The sequence below is a fragment of the Mustela putorius genome, unplaced genomic scaffold (genome assembly GCF_011764305.1).
Source record: "Mustela putorius furo isolate JIRA1106 unplaced genomic scaffold, ASM1176430v1.1 tig00000224_pilon_pilon_pilon, whole genome shotgun sequence".
Taxonomy (NCBI): domain Eukaryota; kingdom Metazoa; phylum Chordata; class Mammalia; order Carnivora; family Mustelidae; genus Mustela; species Mustela putorius.
This window is the reverse complement of record NW_025421321.1, coordinates 15,846,999-15,867,015: the sequence shown is the minus strand read 5'-3', so window position 1 is coordinate 15,867,015 and position 20,017 is coordinate 15,846,999. Positions and strand designations below refer to the sequence as shown.

The 20,017-nt window shown below is 49.7% G+C and overlaps 2 protein-coding genes across 3 annotated transcripts; both read left to right on the top strand.

The window, feature by feature from the left end:
- Positions 1-180: 180 nt before the first annotated feature.
- Positions 181-15,525, top strand: ANKRD39 (ankyrin repeat domain 39). 2 transcript variants are annotated; one of them, XR_001179476.2, is made up of 5 exons: positions 181-336; positions 5,588-5,691; positions 6,099-6,302; positions 11,406-11,611; positions 15,388-15,525. XR_001179476.2 is itself a non-coding variant. In XM_004752938.3 (4 exons), the coding sequence occupies exons 1-4, from the start codon at positions 237-239 to the stop codon at positions 11,547-11,549; spliced, it is 552 nt and encodes a 183-aa protein (XP_004752995.1). In that variant the 5' UTR covers positions 181-236; the 3' UTR covers positions 11,550-11,846. The 2 variants fall into 2 exon arrangements, 1 of the variants encoding a protein (XP_004752995.1); XM_004752938.3 differs by lacking the exon at positions 15,388-15,525 and having other exon boundaries at positions 11,406-11,846.
- ANKRD23 (ankyrin repeat domain 23) lies at positions 13,970-19,404 on the top strand. The gene is made up of 9 exons (XM_004752939.3): positions 13,970-14,105; positions 15,388-15,534; positions 15,720-15,848; positions 16,650-16,775; positions 17,038-17,136; positions 17,223-17,321; positions 17,415-17,513; positions 17,644-17,742; positions 17,828-19,404. Exons 1-9 carry the CDS (start codon positions 14,079-14,081, stop codon positions 17,921-17,923), a joined length of 921 nt encoding a protein of 306 aa, XP_004752996.1. The 5' UTR covers positions 13,970-14,078; the 3' UTR covers positions 17,924-19,404.
- Positions 19,405-20,017: the final 613 nt, after the last annotated feature.

Sequence of the window (20,017 nt, the reverse complement as noted above, 5' to 3'; positions counted from 1 at the left end):
GCGCGGCGGTCTGGGAGCACCGTGCAGCACCACAAGCCTCGCCCCGCCGCCTCGATTGGTTCCCGAACCAAAGCCCCCGGGGTTGGCCTCCGTGGACTGGCGCCGCCGCCGTGCGGACTGATCCCAGGCCCTGGCTCTAGAGCTGCCGCGTCGGCCCCGCCCTCCCCCCCAACGCCGGCCACGCCGCGGCCGCGCGTGCGCACAACAGCCGGGGCGGAGCCAGCTGCGGGGTCAACATGGCGGCGCCGCATCCTTGTGCCGACGGCCCGTGCTGCTCCTGGCCGGGTGCAGCGTCTGGCGTGCAGCAGACGCTGGACGAGATGGACTTCGACAGGGGTGAGACTCCCGGCTCTCTCCAGGTCGCTGGACAAGGAGATGGGAGAGAAGCGGGGCCCTGAGGGCCGCAGTGGGCGTGATGGGCGTGTGGGCGGACGGTGGGCTCACAGCCCCCGCATCACTGAGAACCCGCCAGGGACCTGGCACGAGCCCGGCCACTAGAAACTTGGTCTCGGGTCTAGGTTGGGAAGCCGAGAGCCTGGTTTCAGTAACTTTTCCAAGTGGTGGGGCGGGGCCCGGCCCCTCAGCTGGTGCGCCCCGGGGAGGCTCGGGCCCGCGCGGGCGGTTGGGCGTGGGTGTGTGGGGGTGTATAGGGGGAGTGTCAGAAAGCAGAATCTGCAGCCGGGGTACTGCAGCCACCCCGAGGGCATGGAGCTTCAGAGGGGGTGCTGCGCTGCCAAGGGAACTAACGTGCTGACTGATGTGAGCCGTGATGTGGCAGGCCATGTATGCTTTAGATATGGCCGAGCTGGCCCTCCACGCCGGTGGTGATATCTCTTAGCTTTGGGGCCCGGAGAGGTAACTCCTTTACCCCACACTCTAAGGAGATTATATCGCCTATAAGGAAAAGAGTAGAGCTGAAAAACAAGTCCGCTCTTCCTCGGAGGCTGTGTACTGTGTGTCAGTGCAGAGGCAACTTATGCAGTAATAACATTTTCATCAGCCCTGGGTGGATGCTACGGTTTTTTTTTTTTTTTAAAGATTTTAGTTATTTTTATTTGACAGAGAGAGATCACAAGTAGGCAGAGAGGCAGGCAGAGAGAGAGGAGGAAGCAGGCTCCCTGCTGAGCAGAGAGCCCCACGCGAGGCTTGATCCCAGGACCCTGGGATCATGACCCGAGCCGAAGGCAGAGGCTTTATCCCACTGAGCCACCCAGGCGCCCCGATGCTACGGTTTTATATGCGTTCTGATCTAACTTACTCTTAAGGGGCTCGTGCGCCAGTTCACCTCCCTCCGCGTCGCCAAGCTCTGGGCTCCTGAAGCAATTCGCTCCTGGGCCTTCCTCCTCCCACTGCTGCCCTCCTCCAAAGTTTTTTGCTTCACACAGAAGCCAGAGTAACCTTTTGAAGATATTAAATCAGATTATTTCATTGTTCTCAGAATAAGTTCAGATTCCCTTCACGGCTCACACAACTGTGTGATGTTCTTGCTGCCTATTCTACTTCTCTGCCCCCACTTTATTTCTCAGTCTTTTCTTTCCCCACTCACTATGCTTCGGCCACACTGGGCTTATTTTGATTTCTGAGATATGCAGGATCTCTCTCACTTAAAGCCATGGTACTTGCTGTCCCAGCTCCTTGGAATGAACTTCCTGCAGCATTAGGCTAGCTAATGCTTTTCCTTCTGGTCTTGGTTTAAATGTCACCTCCTCGGAGAGAGGGACCCTGGACACCGAATTATGGTAGTTCTCAACTTAGGAGATGGGCAACAACACCCCATTCTAGTAGTTCTCAGTTTGGGGGGGGAGGGTGCAGTTCTGACCCTTAAGGGTCTTTGGCAATGACTAGAAACAATTTCAGGTGTTAAAACTGGGAGGGTGCTACGATCATATAGTAGATAGAGGCCAGGGATGCTGATCTGCAGCCTACAATGCACGGGACAGTTCCTTGTAACAAAGAATTAACTGGCCTGGGCTGTCAGTTTTGCATCTGTTGAGAAAGAAACCTTGCCCTGTTCAAAGTAGGGCCCCTTCCTCTCCAGGTTTCTGTATCACCTTGCTTTCATCAAAGCAGTTTTTATAACTGCTACTATTGTTTGCTTACTCATTATTTATTTCCCACACGAGGGAAAGATCCTTATCACGTGGGCTTTTTTTTTTTCTTCTTCTTCATATCTTGTCTCTGGGTTCATTTTCCCTTTCCCTAAAATATATCCTTTGAAAGTTTTTTCAGTGAGTATGATTCTCCATCTCTCTCTCTCTCTTTCTCTTTCAACTGGTAGCTTACTTAGTCAGGTATAAAATTCTAGACTGACAATGTATTTCCCCCCCACTCAGACCTTTGGAAATGTTATTTATCTTCTTTATCTTCTACTGCTGTTAAGAATTTCGCTGGGAGCACTCAGTTGGAAGAGTGAGTGATTCTTGATCTCAGAGTCATTGTGGAGATTACTAAAAAAAAAACTTAAAAAAATCCTGATAATCTCATTATAATTCTTCAGTGACTGGGGCACCTGGATGGCTCAGTGGGTTAAAGCCTCTGCCTTTGGCTCAGGTCATGATCCCGGTGTCATGGGATTGAGCCCCACATCGGGCTCTCTGCTCTTTGGGGAGCCTGCTTCCTCCTCTCCGCCTGCCTCTGCCTACTTGTGATCTCTGTCTGTCAAATAAATAAATAAAGTTTTTAAAATTTTTAAAAATAATAATTCTTCAGTGACTAATGAGCTTTTCTTTTTGGTAACTCAGATGTTCTCTCAATGCTTGATGTTTGGTCATTTTACCATAGTAGATAGTTTGTTTAATTCTCCTTGGGATTTAATGTGGTTTTCATCTGAGAACCCATGGTTGTCTTCACTTGAGAATAATTCTCAGACGTTATCTCAAGACATTTCCTCTCTCCCATTCTGTCCAATTTCTCTCTTTTCTGTTGTTTGAAACTCTTGTTAGACATATGTTGGTACATTCTGTCTTTGATGTTTCCTTACCTCTCTTTAATATTTTTCTCTTTACCATTCTGCATTCTTGGTGATTTCCAAGTCACTCATTCCCTCCCCAGTGGGTCTGCAGTACTGCCCAACCATCTGTTATTGTTTTATTTCAGTGATTCTATTCTTTTAATTTACTGACTTTAAAAGTAATCTCTACACCCAGCCTGGGGCTCAAACTCATGACTCGGAGATCAAGGGTCACATGCTCTGCTGGCTGAGCCAGCCAGGTGCCTCTGCTTTTATTTTAGATCTCCCTGTCCTTTTTTTTCCTCCCTCATGGTTCTGTTGATTTGTGGATTGTATTCCTTTTTCTTTGTGAACACATTAAAAATTGTTTTGAAGTCTTTTAGATTGTGCTCTTATGGCTCATTTTGAAGTATGCATTTTTCCATTTGTTGTATTTGCTGACTATCTCATGTGGCGGTGGATTACTTCTTGTTTTGCAGCTTTTAATTTTTGAGCTGGTGGAGTTGCGGGGGGTGTCTTCTCTTGTTAGAGATTATCTGCAACAGAGCCACACCTGTGTTGGCCTGTGGAGGTATCCTCATAGACATTTTTTGTGTTTTTTTTTTTTAAAGATATTTATTTATTTATTAGAGATAGAGAGAGAATGCTCACAAGTAGGCAGAGAGGCAGGCAGAAAGGGAGGAAGGGAAGAAGGGAAGCAGGCTCCCTGCTGAGCAGAGAACCCCGATGCAGGAGCCCAGGATGACGACCTGAGCCTAAGGCAGAGGCTTGAAACCACTGAGCCACCCAGGTGCCCCCATAGGACATTTTTAAAAAATTGCTTCTGTGCATTTCGTATAGCATCCACTTGACCTATTTTTATGACAGAGCCTTAGCTTGTGGGTCTTGCTCCCTAAGGCTGTGAATAGATATAAGTCTCCTTGTACAGTGATGTATGTCAACTCTTTCTCCATAAACCTGGAAAAAATATGCAGTTAATAAAATTTACATGATGGGAAAAATGCAAAAACAAATAAATATAAATATATATCCCACATCTCCAAGTTGAGTAGGTCATGGTATCTGATTTTTTAGGTTTCTTCTGCCTTTGCTGTCTTCTCACACCTATTGAAATGGTGCCTTTCTCATTTCCTTTAAGTTTCTCTTCAGATGTCATCAGAGATGCCATCCCTGACCACTGCTTGTATCCCTTCTCTGTTTTATTTTTCTTCATAGCACTTAGCACCACCTGACTTATTTCATTTTTTTTTTCTTTATCTGTTTCCTTAGTTAGAAAGTAAACTCCAGGGCACCGGGGTGGCTCAGTGTTCACCTCAGGTCATGATCCCAGGGTCCTGGGATCGAGCCCCGCATTCGGCTCTCTGCTCAGCGGGGAGCCTGCTTCCTCCTATCTCTGCTTGCCTCTCTGCCTACTTGTGATCTTTGTTTGTCAAATAAATAAAATCTTTAGAACAAAAAAAGAGAGAGAAAGAAAATAACGTCCAGGGTGCCTGGGTGGCTCAATTGATTAAGCCACTGCCTTTGGCTCAGGTCATAATCCCGGAGTCCGGGGATGGAGTCCGGCATCAGGCTCCCTGCTCCATGGGGAGTCTGCTTCTCCCTCTGACCTTCCCACCTCTCATGCTCTATCTCGCTCACTCTCTCTCAAATAAATAAATTAATTTAAAAAAAAAGAAAGTAACCAAAGTAACCTCCATGAGACCAGAATTTTGGGGGCAGCCCTGGGAATTGGGGACCTTTAATTCTTGGCTGACCCCTAATTCCCAGAACAGTGCCAGATGCATGATAAGTATGCAGTAAATACTTGCTGAGTGAGTAAAGTGCCTGGGCCTGGCAGCTCGCTTTCTGCTGCTATTCAGAACAGGAAAGTAGAAATTTTTCCAGGCCCCGTTCATGCGTGAGGTGGTACTTCTGCCTCCCAGCTTTGTGTACAGAACTTTGTTGTGTCTCTTCCTGGCCATGCATGTGACCTGCAGCCTTTGCTCCAGACCCTGCCTAGCTGTTCAAGCCAAAGCCTCTAAGGTGTGTGTCCATTTACACAGACTTCCAGGATTCTGCAGGTGGACGCCCTGCTCACCACTTTGGCTATGGTTTTCACCTTCTTCTGGCAACTGGCAGTGTCCTTTTTTTGCTTTTGAGTTTGCTTCTATATTCAGACATTTTAAACATTACTTTATTTAATATTTATGTGTTTAAAGTGGGAAGAAGGGATTTATGTCTGCACAACCATACTGTCCTGATTCGACAAAGCTCCTGTCTGTCTTGTTCACAACTGTAGCGCCAGCTGCTCGGACAGTCCTTAGCACAGAGATCTCAGTTAAATTTTTTTAAGATTTTATTTTTTTATTGATGGATGGATGGATGGATGGATGGGAGGGACCGAGGGAGAGAGAGAATCTCAAGCTGAGTGCTGAGCCTGACTCTAGGCTCGATCCCAGGACCCTAAGATTGTGACTTCAACCCAAACCAAGAGTCAGGAGCTCAACTAATTGAGCCACCCAGGTGCCCTTCAGCTAATATTTGTTGAATGAATAAATCCCCATTGTATAATGAGAAAATAGAGGTGATGAGGTAAAGGAAGCACTAAAAGTCTCTAGTCACTTGGCATTATTCAGTACTTCAGTTGTCTTTCCACAGGAATCTGGGCGGCAGCCCTGAATGGAGACCTAGGCCGAGTCAAATATTTCATCCAGAAGGCAACAGACCCTAGCCAGCCCGACTCGGCTGGCTACACGGCTCTGGTGAGTTGGGGAGGGAAACCTGCACTCGGGATACCTGCTCCCCGTGCGGAAGGGGTCATGTTGCCTTTAGTTTGCCCTTTCTTCTCTCCCAGCAGGTTTTCAGTTTTAAGCACTGTGTGAACCTTGTTCTTGGTTTGTTTGTTTCTTCCTTAAGTATTAAGTGCTTTATATCCTTTATTTAATTTCATTTACCTAACAATCCTTTGAGGTAGGAATGATCATTATCCCCATTTTCCTGTTGAAGAAACTGATGCTAGAAATGAAGAAGCTTGGCTAGGTCCCATGGCTAACGGAGGTAGCCCCTGAGGTCATTGACATCCTTTTGCTCCAGAGCCCATGCTCTCACCTGCCCACTGCCCTTGTCTGCCTGGGCTCTGCCATCTGACCTTGGTCTCTCTTCCCTGCAGCACTATGCCAGCCGCAACGGGCACTATGCCGTATGCCAGTTCCTGCTGGAAAGCGGGGCTAAGTGTAATGCCCAAACCCATGGGGGCGCCACAGCTCTGCACCGGGCCAGCTACTGTGGGCACACCGAAATCGCTCGGCTCCTGCTGTCTCACGGGTCCAACCCTAGGTTGGTGGATGACGATGGCATGACAAGTCTGCATAAGGTATGCTGCCCTCCCCAACTTCACGAACTTGGTTGTTGTCATTATAAACATGATAACATGTTTACTGTAGAGAACATGGGGAAAGCAGAAAAGCACTTGTGATGTCATTGCTTACCAATCATCACCTGAGGGTTAATGTGTAACAGGCCAGCATTTCCCCTGTGCATATAAATTCGAATTACATGTACAGCATCATTTTTTTTCTTTGCTTTCATAATCTGTTATGAATGCTCTTCCATGAAGTTAGTTTTCTGAAGCTCACACCTACTCACGCCTACCCCTGCAGCCCACTTTCCGTATGGTAGCCAGGGTGATCACTTTAACTTTCTTCTGACCAGAAATTCCTACACGTTGTGAGGAGTTTGAGGATACAGAACAGTGCAGCATGAAAACATTTCCCTTCCACCCTGATCCATGGTACCTCAGTCTTCCAAGACACCCTGCTCAAGGCAGGTTATTGCTTATATATTTTGCATATTTTTGGCATATATCTGTAAATGCATTCTTTTGTGAATTTTAAGAAAAAATTTTAAGTAGTTGACTGCATGATGTACCAGAAGAACCTGTGGCAGACACTTTTTGCAGTCCACTGAAAATTTCTGCCCACTCTGTCCTTTTAGAGACCTGGCTCTCAGACAGTGCTCTATAATCACACACTACATTCTACTCCCTCTAGCATCTCACATGGCCAGTTCTCAGCCACTAGAAGACAAGACACACCAGTGAGCTTTTTTCCAGGAGGAGAGCGATTAGGAGCCGGTGTTCCTACTCCACACATTCTCCTTGGTCACCTCAGGCAGGACAGACACCTAAAGGTTGGCAGATCCCTGTCAATCAACTTGGACTCCAGAAACACGTTAGCCCAGAAAGGTTGCTTGCTCAGTGACAGCAGCCTTGAAATGTTACCCCCAGAAAGATAGAGTTCTTATTTTTATTTATTTTGTACTTCTGACTATTGAATAATACATACTATTTTTTTTTTTAAGTATGATGGGAATAGGGTTAACACTTTGGTAGAAACACTAGTAGAGATATTTAAGAAATATAGGAAGACTGGATGGCTCAGTCGGTTAAGCATCTGCCTCACGCAGGGTCCAGGATGTCAGGGTCCTGGAATTGAGCCCCACGTCAGACTCCCTGCTCAGCAGGAAGCCTGCTTCTCCCTCTGCCTCTGTTCCCCCTGCTTGTGCGCTCGCTCGCTCGCTCTCTCTCCCCTATTCCCTCTGACCCCAAAAAAAAAAAATTTTTTTTTTTCCCAACAGGTTTTGTTTTGGTTTTTATATGTCATGATGCCTCTTATGTGAGGCACAGGCACACCTCAGAGATAGGCCGACCACCATAATAAAGCAAGTTGGAGGAGTTTTTTGTTTCCCAGTGCACATAAAAGTTTTATTTATCCTATACTGTAGTCTATTTAGTGTACACTAGCATTATGTTAAAAAAAAAAATCATTGTTGTGTGTACCTTTTTGAAAATACTTTCTTGCTAAAAAATGCTAACCATCATCAGAACTTACAGCAAGTTATAATCTTTTAACTGGTAGAGGGCCTTAGCTTGATGGGGATACCTGCATATAGGGTATCAGGGAGGTCAGGGTAGTAGTTGCTGAAGGTTTAAGAAATTGCTGGGGAGGGGCGCCTGGGTGGCTCAGTGGGTTAAGCCGCTGCCTTCGGCTCGGGTCATGATCTCGGGGTCCTGGGATCGAGTCCCGCGTCGGGCTCCTTGCTCAGCAGGGAGCCTGCTTCTCTCTCTCTCCCTCTGCCTGCCTCTCTGCCTATTTGTGATCTCTCTGTCAAATAAATAAATAAATAAATAAATCTTAAAAAAAAAAAAGAAAAAGAAATTGCTGGGGCACATTTGATTGATTCTTACATTAAGATAGCACATTTGATTGATTCTTACATTAAGATAGCAATGAACTTCGCCACATTGATTGACTCTTCCTTTCTACTTGAGCACTGAAAGGCCATTGTCGGGTTATTAATTGACTTACTTTCAATGTCGAGTTTCTGGGAATAGGGAGCCACGGGGAAGAAAGACTGGGGAACAGGTGCCAGAGCAGCAGTCAGGACACAAGTTTATAAATGAAGTTCGCTGTCTAATATTGGTGCAGCTCCTGGCATCCCAAAATAATTACAGTAGTAGCATCAGTGACCACAGATGACAGATATAATGATGATGATGAAAAAGTTTGAAATAGTTAAGGAGTTCATGAAAACGTGTCCAGATATGAAGTGAGCAAACGCAGTTGGGAAAATGGCACCTACAGACCTGCCCGGTGTGGGCTCGCCACAAACCTTCAGTGTGTAAAAACACAGTGTCTGCACAATGCATTAAAGCAGAGGGCAATAAAATGGGGTGTCCCTGTGTGGAAAATAGTCCTGACACAGGAGCAGAGTGGGACGGTGGTGGCTGGGGTGGTCTGGAGGTGCTGTTGAGCTGGCGCATTGTCCCTGAGGTAAGTAGATGAAGCGCAGCAGATGACACTTGTGTCTGTGGGTGACCGCGCTGGGTGGTTTGTTAGGAAGGGCGCCAGCCCGGCTGGATCAGTCAGTAGAGTATGGGGCTTGTGATCTCAGGGTTATAAGTTCAAGCCCACATTGAGTGTGGAAGGCAGGGGGTGACTATCATTAAACAAAAAGAACAATTACCAAAAAATTTTAAGTAGGTTGATTGATTTGTTAAGAGGTCAGATTTCATCTGAAGTGTTCTTATCACAGTAAGAAGTTGGGTGGGAGGGTATTTCAAGGACCAAATTAATTTTTAGGAAGCCAGATGTGACTATTTCACAGACCGAGGATTTGTAGATATATTACACTTGTGTGCATTCATGGGAAGATCTCAGCGTTTCCCTCCTCCAGTTTCCTTCTTTCTTTCTTTCTTTTTTTTTTTTAAGTTAAGCCATCTCTGTGTCCAGCGTGAGGCTCAAACTCACCCCTCCGAGATCAGGACTTCATGTTCTTCCAACTGAACAGCCACATGTCCCTATCTTCATCCCCTTGTCTTTTATCCTAAGGCCAGTTTCTTGACGCATCACGGTGACACTCCAGAGCCTTACATGTCACACTATCTCTGTCCAGATGCCTCTCCCCTCCTAGTTTTCACCTGGCTTGTTGCTGTCCTTTCTGGATCTCAGCTTCTGTATCACACCCGCAGAGGGCCTCCCTGTTCTCAGGCATGGGTGGCTTCCCCAACAGCACAAAAGCACCCTGCTCTTGACTTCTTAGAGCTTTTCTCTCTCTTGAGATTCTGTATGAGCTCTTTCTTCCGAGAGATAGCGAAGACTTGATCTTGTTCACTGCGGTGGCTCCAGCTCTCAGCACAGGTGCCCAGTGAATAGTCACTGAGTGAACAACTAGATGTCATTTTATTTTCTTTTAAGATCCTTGCTAGCTGGGGCGCCTGGGTGGCTCAGTGGGTTAAAGCCTATGCCTTCGGCTCAGGTCATGATCCCAGGGTCCTGGGATCGAGCCCCATGTCGGGCTCTCTGCTCAGCAGGGAGCCTGCTTCCTCCTCTCTCTCTCTGCCTGCCTTTCTGCCTACTTGTGATCTCTGTCAAATAAATAAAATCTTAAAAAAAAAAGATCTTGCTAGCTGAAGAGGCAGATTGCTGCTTTCTCAATGGTCCACACTGGTGTTGCTGGGATGGTATAAGTCCCCTGGAGGGTGTGTACCAGCAGGACACTGCGCACCTGGTGCTGGCAGGTCTTACAACCTGAGGCCTTCTTGCAGTCTCCAACCCTTTCGTTCAGGGGATGCAGATGTGGGAGGAGTTACGAATTCTTTCTTTTTTAAAAAAATAAGCTACTTTGGAACGTTGGTACCTTTTATTGTACAAAATTCTTTGGACTGCATCTTGCGTCTCCCCAGAATGCACCCCAGAACTGCTCACAACATACCACTGCCTGAATTGAGGCGACAAAACTGGGAACCTTATGTCTGTACTCATTAAGAGGACTGGCTAAATATCTGGATTCAAATTTGAGGTGGTATTTGCTACTAATACTAATTTTGACACCTCTTAGAAACTCCCGTGGTGCATCAGTCTGACTGTTGAGAGGGAATAGAGTGGTGTAACACAGTTGTTAAGAGTCGAGACGTGGCAGTCAGACAGACCTGGTTTAGGATCCCCAGGCTGCCACACAAACTCTGTGACATTGGCCAAGTCACTTACCGTGTATGAACTTCAGTTTCTTCATCTGTAAAATGGGAATGATGGTAGTTCCTACCTCTCATGGTTATTATGGAAGTTATATAAGCTAATCTGTGTAAATCACCTTAATCTTTTCTGGAGAAGGTAGGTTAAAAATTGACATCCAAGTTGGGATAGTGTATTTCAAAGGAAGAGGAGAAAGCCAAGTACCTGAACCCATTTTTCTGTGCTCATCTGCACACTCCTGGAGAGCAGAGGCTGTGTCTGGTATATCTTGTGCCTACAGTACCCAGCTAATAGAGGACTGAACATTTATAAAAGATATTTAGAGATCCAAGTTTCTATATTTGTTTTTGTTTGTTTAAAGATTTTATTTTCAAGTTATCTCTGCACCCAGCATGGGGCTCAAACTCACAATCCCAAGACCAAGAGTCACATGCTCCATCAACTGAGCTGGCCAGACGCCTGTCTATATTTATTTTTAATGTGCAAACCTGGACAGAGAAGAATGGCTGCGGAGCAGTGAACACAAGAAAGAAAAACTCAAGCTAACTGCCAGGAAAAGCACTAGATAATTCCACCAATCTTTATGCAAGTTGTTGGACTTTGGTAGGAATTAGGGGAAATCTATTTATTTTTTATTTTTTTAATATTTTATTTATTTAGTATTTTATTATTTTGAGAGAGAGAACACAAGCAGGGGGAGAGGCGGAGGGAGAAGGAGACTCCCCATCAAGCCAGGACCCGGAGATCATGACCCGAGCCGAAGGCAGACACTCAGCCATCTGAGCCACCCAGGTGCCCCGGAATTAGGGGAAATCTACTTAGATAGCCAGTGTCTTCCATTTCCACAAGACCTGTTTTAGGACCAAGAGATTCCCCGAAGTGGAGCAAGAAAGGGCAGGGCCCAGTGGGATTATGGCTTTTGAATCTGGCATCTTTCTCCACAGGCTGCTGAGAAGGGTCATATGGACATTTGCTCCCTGCTCTTGGAACACAGCCCAACCCTGAAGGCTGTCCGGGATCGGAAGGCGCGCCTAGCATGTGACCTGCTGCCCTGCGACAGTGACCTGTGGGACCTGCTGGCCACCTGAACCGTCACCTTTCTGTCTTGGGCTGCCATTCAAGAGGACTAGCACTCCTACCCCCTGTCTTGGTGTGCATCCGTGCTGCAGGGTGGGACGTTGAGGCCCGAAGAGCCCCATTCTGGCCGCTGTGGGAGCGAGGGAGTAGTTGTGGGGCTGCAGGTGCTTAAGCCTGGACAGATGATCATACTCTAAATTAGCTCATGTGGAAACATCTATCTGTTTGGAAAAATAAAACTGTATCCTTACCTCATCCCATGCACAAAAATAAACTTCAAGTAGATTAAAGACCTAAATATAAAAACAGAACTATCTAAGTATTAGAAGAAACTGGGGGACATCCGACAAAAGCTGCTTTCTAGCTGAGTGCCCTTGGGAAAGGTCACTTTGCCCATCTGCCCCTGGTTCCTCATCTGTGGTGAGGATGGTTGTAACAGGGACTGCCCCAGAGGCCTTGTGGAGGTTAGATGAGCAAGTAGATAGAGGGCCCCAGACTATGTCAGAGCACCCAATTCTACTTTCTTCGATTTTAACAACCTGATAGAATGAGTGCTTTTGCTTTGTTGTGCGTTGCTAGTGGCCACCTACCTTCTCTGAACTTTCTGTCCATACATGTGGCCTGTTTAAAGATTTTCTTCTTTTTATTGATTCATAGGGATTATATATTCTGGATATTAATATTTATATATGTGTATATGAATATATTTTTGTGTGTGTGTGTTTATATATATGTTTTTCTTTCTTACCATCACTTTGTTGGTGTCTCTTCATGGAAATTGGTACACCCACCATAGACAGGAGTTTGGCAATTTCTCTTAAAATTTAGGTGAGTAGGGCCAATAATTTGATTTCTCTGTAGCTACCTAGAGAAATGTCCACATGTACAAAGATAGTTATTTACAGAGACATCTACGGAGTTGTGCATTAGAGCATGTGCTGTAATGTAAGGAAGAAAGGAGGTAAGCTAAGTGCTCCCAGCTAGGGAAATGATTAAATTCTGGTACAGGAGTCATTGGAGTACTGTGTAGACTAACACGGAAAGGGTCCTGAGTTGCAGTCACAGTATGATGCCTCTTAAAACAGGTCTATGGAAACCTGCATGTACATGCACACGATTACAGGGAACAAGTCAGGAAGGTGTGTTACGCCGGTACCTGTGGTGGCCCTGGGTCTGCTGTGGTGAGAGGGGTTTGTCAGGAGCCTCTTGAGCTTTATTTGTTACATTTGGGTTTTTTACAAGGAGTGATTTTTTTGTTAAGAATTAATACCAGTCAATTTCCTGTGGAAGAAACTAGTTTTCTGGTAAGAATTTCAGATGAACCCTGTTGGTACAAAATGCCCTTGGCCTTGAATGTTGAAGAAGAGGAGTTGTAGTTGGCAGACTGGGGAGTCCAGAGCTGTCTTTTTTTTCTTATTTACCCTCACTCTAGTCTAGGTAACTTTCCCTCTTCATGACCACATAACCAATGGTAAGAAAGCATCTTTGACCAAAAACCCCTAACACATAAGGACTGAATTTCTTTTAAAAGCTCTGGATTCCCTAAGTCTCAAAACTTGGATGTATTTACTGAGAAGCCAGCTGTGGGTGGAACCATTCCCAGCCCTTCAGGGCCTGGGCTGGCCTTGACCTGTAGTTCTCTCCCTCCCTCTCCTTCTGGTCATCCCTGGTCATGCAGCTCCAGGTCTGGAGTCTTACTATCAGGTTTCCTTTCAAAGGTCAGGACAGAATTCAGGGCATAGCTGGGTGAAGGGCATGCTGGGCATCTTAAATGAGGAAGTTGGGTGGCTTGCGACAGCTTGTTTTGTGACTAGATTAACATTCCGTACTTGGACCCAGAGCCAATCTCAGTCCAGCTTCTCTGTGGGATGGCATGTTCCCTGCCCAGGAGAGCACCGGGAAGGGGACCTGCATGTGTGGGGCATGGAAGGCTTTTCAAGGGGCGGGAGGTACTGATGACAGGCTGGACTTGGCGCCTGGCCAGGGTGTAGTTTAATACACTGGCTCTCGGAGTGGTGCAGGAGAAGCGAGGGGCGCCAGGGGACGGAATTCGGCAGGAGTATGGAGGGCAGCCTTGAAGCTGTCTGGGAGCGGGGAAGCTGCTTGAAGCCTGATTTCCTCCGGTAGGTGCCATGCAGATTCCTCACGCAGAGGTCAGCCTCTTGGCCTTTCCTTCCCAAGGTCTTTCAGAGTCTCAGGCGCTGAGACCTGTGGCAACATGGACGCTCACACTCGACATCTTTCTAGTGGCCCAGGCACCCCCCGGTTACATTTGTTGGTCGAACTAATGAGCAGGTGTAGAGGATAGCACAGGTGCAGGAGAGTGGGTGTCCGAGGGTGCACCTGACTCAGCCCAGGGCGGCTCCTGCCTTCAGCGGGCTGCAGGCCCACACTGGTATTTTGGTCTGTGTTACAGAACCACTGAGCTATCTGGCCCAGACACGAGCCCCTAGTTGGCCCTGCCCCCAGGAGACTGCTCTCTATAAAAGGGCTGAGCAGCTCAGCACCTCTCACTGGGGGCGTGAAGAACAGGGGGGACCATGGATATCATCAGCATCCAGCAGTTGGTAAGGACATGCAGCAGGCGGTGGGAGGCAGGTCATGGTCTAGACGTCCCCAGGCCAGCCCAGCAGAATGAGGAGGTCCTGTGGGAGGCAGGCAGGTGGCTGCGTCCTGGGGTCAGAGCATAGGGTCAAGAGCGGAAACATGCAGTTGTTTTTTGCTGTGTCTGTCCAGTTCTGCGAGGCAGTGAGAGATGGAAGCAACGGGAAGATACCAGGTGATGGTTGTGGACATGACGACCCTCGAGTTGACTCTTGCCCTGGATTGGGCGGTGGGGAGGAGGGGGATGGAACAGGAAATCACAGGCTACTTCAGAAGACAGGAGCGTGGCCGCAGAGTGGGTTTAGCTCTGCTGCTGTGATAGCTGTTGCTCTGGAAATGGTCCAGAGGTTCTGGCTACTTTGGTCGGGGAGGAAGAAGGGTGCTCTTGAGTTCCCCGGGAGTGAGAGAAACGGTCACATTGGTGACACTTTGGGGTGTCTGCTTTGGTGACGTGGGGCCCAGGAGTCACACTGGCCTGCAAGCCCCACCATGGTGGGCCAGGGTCTCAGCTAACCCTGCCTGGTACAGCTGCTCCTGAGAGGCAGGTTGCCAGCATGTACTATAGAAAAGAACGTAGTTTGTTTTCTGTGGCTGGAAGCCCTAGGGTCTGCTATCCTATCATTTCTAGCCTTTTCCCTCTCCTCTAGCGTGCTTGTTCCTCAGTGCTCCCCAGCTCCTGAACCCCTGGTAGGGGCAGGAAGGAAGAACAGGTTCTGCCCCGGTTTCCTCCTCCCAGCCCTTTGAGCAAGGTGCTAGTTTTACCCCATTGACCTGACGAAGAGACAGAGATTTGAACCCAGGAATTCAGCATTTTACCCAGGAGGCATCTCTGTCCCGCTGAGCTCAGGGTCAGGTGGCAGTATGGCGTGATCTGGTAGGAATGTAAGGACAACAGCCCAGGAGGGAGGCTGAGGTGTCACCTATACTGAGCGTACCTGGACACAAGCCCAGCAGTATAAATAGATGTGGTGTCATGCCCCCGACCCTGTGTCCTGCTGACAGGACAAGGTAGGCGGTAGTTATCCTCCTGGGCCCTGGGCAGCACTACGGTGGGTGAGAGCCAAGAGCCACAGGCATCAGGGGGCATGCCAGCAGAGCGCCAGGAAGCTTTGCAAAGGCTCAGGCCACTCTGACATCCACAACACTAATCTCTGGGTCAGCTCTTGTCAGGACCCCTGTACTGCACAGCTGTGTTTTAAAGCTTCCTCATTTTTCTGAGTCTTTATCCTTATCCTGCTCCTACAGGTATGTGGAGACAGGGTTGGAAGTAAAGTGTTGGGATGTGGACATGGAGTTCCTGATCCTGGAGGCGGGCCTGGGGCCTGGAGGCCCAGAGCCCAAGAGGCCGTGGCCCGGGAGCAGTGGAAACTGGACGAAGAGAAGAAGAAGAAAGTGAGCAGTGGTGGGGATGGGAGGCGGTGGATGCCGACCCTGGGCAGACAGGCTCTGAGCAGTGAGGACCTCAGGTGGCTGGGTCCTCTTGTAGGTGGGAGAGACAAGGGCCGGACCCACCAGGAGCCTGCCCCCGAGGCTTTGGTGCCCCCGTGGCTGACCGCTGGCCTGCTCTTATGCCCCAGCTTGAGAGATTTAACAGCTCCAGACTCAATCTGGAGACTCTGACTGACTTGGAAAACTTGGTTCAAAGACGAAGAGAAAAGCGACTGAAACGCAGAGTCCCCCCCAGGGCACCTGAGTCCATGGTTAAGGTGAGTGACAAGTCAGGGCCACATGGAGGGGTCAACACCTGGGGCTTGAGTTTGTGAGGAAATCTGCTTTGTGTCCCCACGGGAGGGCTTGGGGAAGAGTGGATGCTGTCAGGGCCTGCTCAGCTGGAGGCTCTGTTCTGGAGGCCCCACAGCCCTTGTGACTGCTTGCTGGGGACCACACACACACAGTGGCTTAGACAACAGAAATTTATTCTCCCAGTTCTGGAGACTGGAACTCTGAGATCAAAGTGATGGCAGGGTCAGTTCCTTCTGAGGACTCTGGGGGAGAATCTGTCCCCACCAGTCTTCTAGCTTTAGGTGCTTGGTGGCGGGCTTCAGTGTTCTTCAGCTTGTGGGTGCATTGCCCCGATCTCTATTTGAGCTCATATGGCACTGTCACTGTGCATGCTGTGTCCACTTGTCTGCTTTCATTAAGGACACCAGTCATACTGGATTAGGGTTCCCTTTACTCCAGTGTGACTTCATTTTAATTACAGCCATGATGACCTTATTTCCAAATAAGCCCACATTCTGAGGTCCTGGGGTTGGGACTTCAACAAACTGGGGGCGGGGGAGGTGGGGTGGAGAACGGCAACCCATGATGGGGATAATAGATGCCGCGCCAGCCCGAATCGGCCGGGGGGGGGGGGGGTGGTTAAGAATTATGGTTTGTACCAGCCGCAGACCAAATGTAGTCCTCGGCTGGCTCTCAGGAGCTGCTTGGCTCGAGTGGTGAGGTGACGGTGCCCCAGAGCCTGCGGTTTGAGAAAGGGATTTGGTCTTGTCCTCGAACGTACCCAGCCGCAGCCGCAGGCCCAGCCGGAGTCTGTGGACCTGGAGATGTTCCTGAAGGCAGCTGCAGAGAACCAGGAGGCCTTGATTGACAAGTACCTGACAGATGGAGGGGACCCCAATGCCCATGACAAGGTAGTAAGTGGGGGGGAACTCGGACTGCAGTGTCTGAGCTGCAGGGGTGCCACCGTTTGCATGTTCATCTCGGCCTGGGAAACAGCTGGGCTTTCCTATTCTGCAGCCCTAACCTGCGGTGCCTCCTGAGTTGGGAATGGTGGGGCCCTGGGTGCGAGCAGGGAGGGGGCAGATGCGTGTTCGGGGAACATAGTGCTGGGAATAGGACCCAGGAAGGGTCTGCAGGGGGCAGCCGTGCTCTCTTGCCCATCTCCCCCCACAGCTGCACCGCACAGCCTTGCACTGGGCCTGTCTGAAGGGTCACGGCCAGCTGGTGAACAAGCTGCTGGAGGCAGGTGCCGCTGTGGACGCTCGAGACTTGGTGAGAAGCAGGGAGGGCCCATCCTTACAGCAGGGGCCCTGTCCCTCACCCTAGCACGCCCGTGCATGGATACTTTGATCTTGTAGCTGGACAGGACACCCGTGTTCTGGGCCTGCCGTGGAGGACACCTGGATGTCCTCAAACAGCTGCTTAACCAGGGAGCCCAGGTCAACGCCCGGGACAAGGTGAGGGGTATGCGGCTGGGGGTTGGCCTCATCCTGGGAAAGAGAGCGCGTGGTCCCTCCACCCCAGGGGTGACACGGATTCTCACCCCCCAGATTTGGAGCACCCCCCTGCACGTGGCCGTGCGCACGCGACACTGTGACTGCCTGGAGCATCTCATTGCGTGTGGCGCCCACATCGATGCCCAGGACAAGGCAGGCACTTGCTGTTTGGTTTGGGTCTGCTCCACCAGGAGGCCTGAGCTCCGGGGTGCTCCCGTGGACTGTACTGTGCAGGGGGTGAGGGTGGGGGTGTCAGGAGGATGACCCCGCCCTTTTCTGGCAGGAAGGGGACACAGGTCTGCACGAGGCAGTGCGGCTTGGCCACTACAAGGCCATGAAGGTGCTGCTGCTCTATGGAGCCCAGCTGGGTGTGCGGAACGCGGTAGGAGCCTGAACCCGGCCCCTTGGTCTGCAAAGGGTGGGGCCTCTGAAGAAAGGGCTGACTGACCCAGGGTCCTTGTTCCCAGGCTTCAGTGACCCCAGCGGAGCTGGCACGAGACTGGCAGCGGGGCATCCGGGAAGCACTGCAGGCCCATGCGGGCCACCCTCGCACTCGGTCATAGCCAAGTGCAGCCTCCAGGGTCATTTCTCAGCCACCATTCCACCTCACCCTCCCCTCCCCTCCTCATGCCCTCACTGTGATCCGCACCCCTCTGGGGTCGTCCCCTCAGCCCTCAGGCCAGCAGTGCCCAGCAGGGGACAAGGCTGGCCTCCCTGGTTCTCCACCAGGCTGCACACAAAACGGCTGAGGCAGGGGACCCCAGAGAAGCAGGACACAGCGCAGGTCCAGTTGAGGAACAGTGCAGGAGAGTGGCGGTCCAGGTTGGAGCAAAACTGGAGTCCTGAGCCTTGAGCTGCCCAGGGTCAGGCACTCGGTGTCCTCCGATCCTCTCTCCACAAGAGCTGGTTTCCCACCCGGTGGGGCTTCAGGACGCAGCTGCCATCCAGGCCACACCGCTATGGCATGCTTCCACAGCTGACCAAGGCCCTCCTGGCAGGGGTTTCTCAGGGACTCCATTCCTGTCAGCAGCAACCCTGACAGCAGGTGGAGTGGCTCTAGCCTGCTCTGGCTGTAGGGCTTCTGGAGTTGGGTCTGGCCATCAGGAGCAGGTGCCCAACAGGGTTAGGCCCCCCTGCAGGCCCCATCTGCTACCAGCCCGGTTGCCTCAGAAGCCCTACAGCTGAGCAGCTAGAGCTCATGTTTGTTTTAGGGAAACCTCGTGCCTATGGTCTGAAGGCCTTGGTCAGCCTGCCTGCTGCCCTCTAGTTGGCCCGCTGACAGCACTCCTTGTAGAGGTGAAATGCCTGGGAGCTGGGGATTGCTTGTGGCCCACCCAACTCTTGGGGTGGTGGCCCGTAACCCTACTTTGCCTTGGGCATCACCTAGCACTAGAACTTGAGCTCTGGCCTGGACAGCAGTGACACCTGCTTAGCTTGCCCCCACCGCTGGGACAGGACACTGAGGCGCTAGTGGCTCAGCCCCAGAGGGGAAGCAGAGGAGAGCAAGGGGCACACCTGCTTCCCCCCCTCTGCTGAGTGATGGCAGATTTAGGACCCAGACTCACCCCAGTTCTCCTCAAGGTTCTTTCCTTACTACCTTTTCTGTTTCACTCACACTGGTGTAGACCCATACCGCTGGCGGGGCTGGGTCCCGAAGTGGCAGAAAGTGAATCTTAAGGAACTCTGCCCTAAATGGAGAACCGCAGGCTGAGGGACCGGCTTTAGATGCAAGGTCAGCCTCCTTCCCATATGTAAAGTACCCATATGGACATCCATTTTGCAGCAGTTCCTTCCAATCTAACACTGGCGGCCTTCTTGGGCCAAGCACAAGGCTATTCTGACTATGTGAAAAAGCGACTACAGCTCCGACCCTGCACAGAACTGTGGTGACAGTTCCCCCGGCTGCTGGAGCCATAAGAGAAACAGGTTCAAGTTCCTAGAGAAGACATCGCCCCATCTAGAAGATGGGAACCCTTACATGACAGACAAAAACACCTTTTTATATACTTCAGTATTTTTTGTTCATTAAACTGTTGACTATCCATCACAGCCTAGTTGTCTGTTTGGGGGAGGGGATGGGGGCAGCAGGTCATTAGGCCCAGGGCCTGGTCTTCCCCAGGAGCAAAGCTCAACCTGTGAACCACACTGGCCTGACAGCAAGATAGGCCCGCAAATGCCTAGTGGGGAGTGCAGGCACTTGGCTCTGTGCTCAAGACATCTCTCCACTCAGTGATGGGCTAGTTCAAAGAGCAGCGGTTCTCAGCCTTGGCTGCTCCTCACAATCACAAGGGAAGGTGTTTAAAGCCCTAATGTGCAAGCTAATTCAGTCAGTCTCTAGGGGTGGGACCCAGGTATAATTATCATGCAGAGGACATACTTAGGAAATCCTTGGGAATGTAAAAAAACACCTAGAATAATGGAATTTGGCAAGATCTCAGGATAGAAGAGAAACCTACAAAGACCTATTTCTATGTATTAGCAATGACTACATGAACACAAAAGAGCACAATACACTTAAAGTGGCCTTTAAAAACACTTAAGGACTTGTATGTTGAAAACTACAACACACTGATAAATGAAGTCAATGAAGACTTAAATAAATGAGACCTTGTTTGTGGATTGGAAGATGAGATCTAGTAAAGCGGTCTATTCTTTGT

Coding starts and splice junctions, on each gene's coding strand:
- ANKRD39 (XM_004752938.3), top strand. CDS start 237: ATGGCGGCGCCGCATCCTTGTGCCGACGGCCCGTGCTGCTCCTGGCCG. Junction 337..5,587: donor CGAGATGGACTTCGACAGGG/GTGAGACTCCCG, acceptor GTCTTTCCACAG/GAATCTGGGCGGCAGCCCTG. Junction 5,692..6,098: donor CGGCTGGCTACACGGCTCTG/GTGAGTTGGGGA, acceptor TCTTCCCTGCAG/CACTATGCCAGCCGCAACGG.
- ANKRD23 (XM_004752939.3), top strand. CDS start 14,079: ATGGATATCATCAGCATCCAGCAGTTG. Junction 17,137..17,222: donor CTGTGGACGCTCGAGACTTG/GTGAGAAGCAGG, acceptor TTGATCTTGTAG/CTGGACAGGACACCCGTGTT. Junction 17,322..17,414: donor AGGTCAACGCCCGGGACAAG/GTGAGGGGTATG, acceptor CTCACCCCCCAG/ATTTGGAGCACCCCCCTGCA.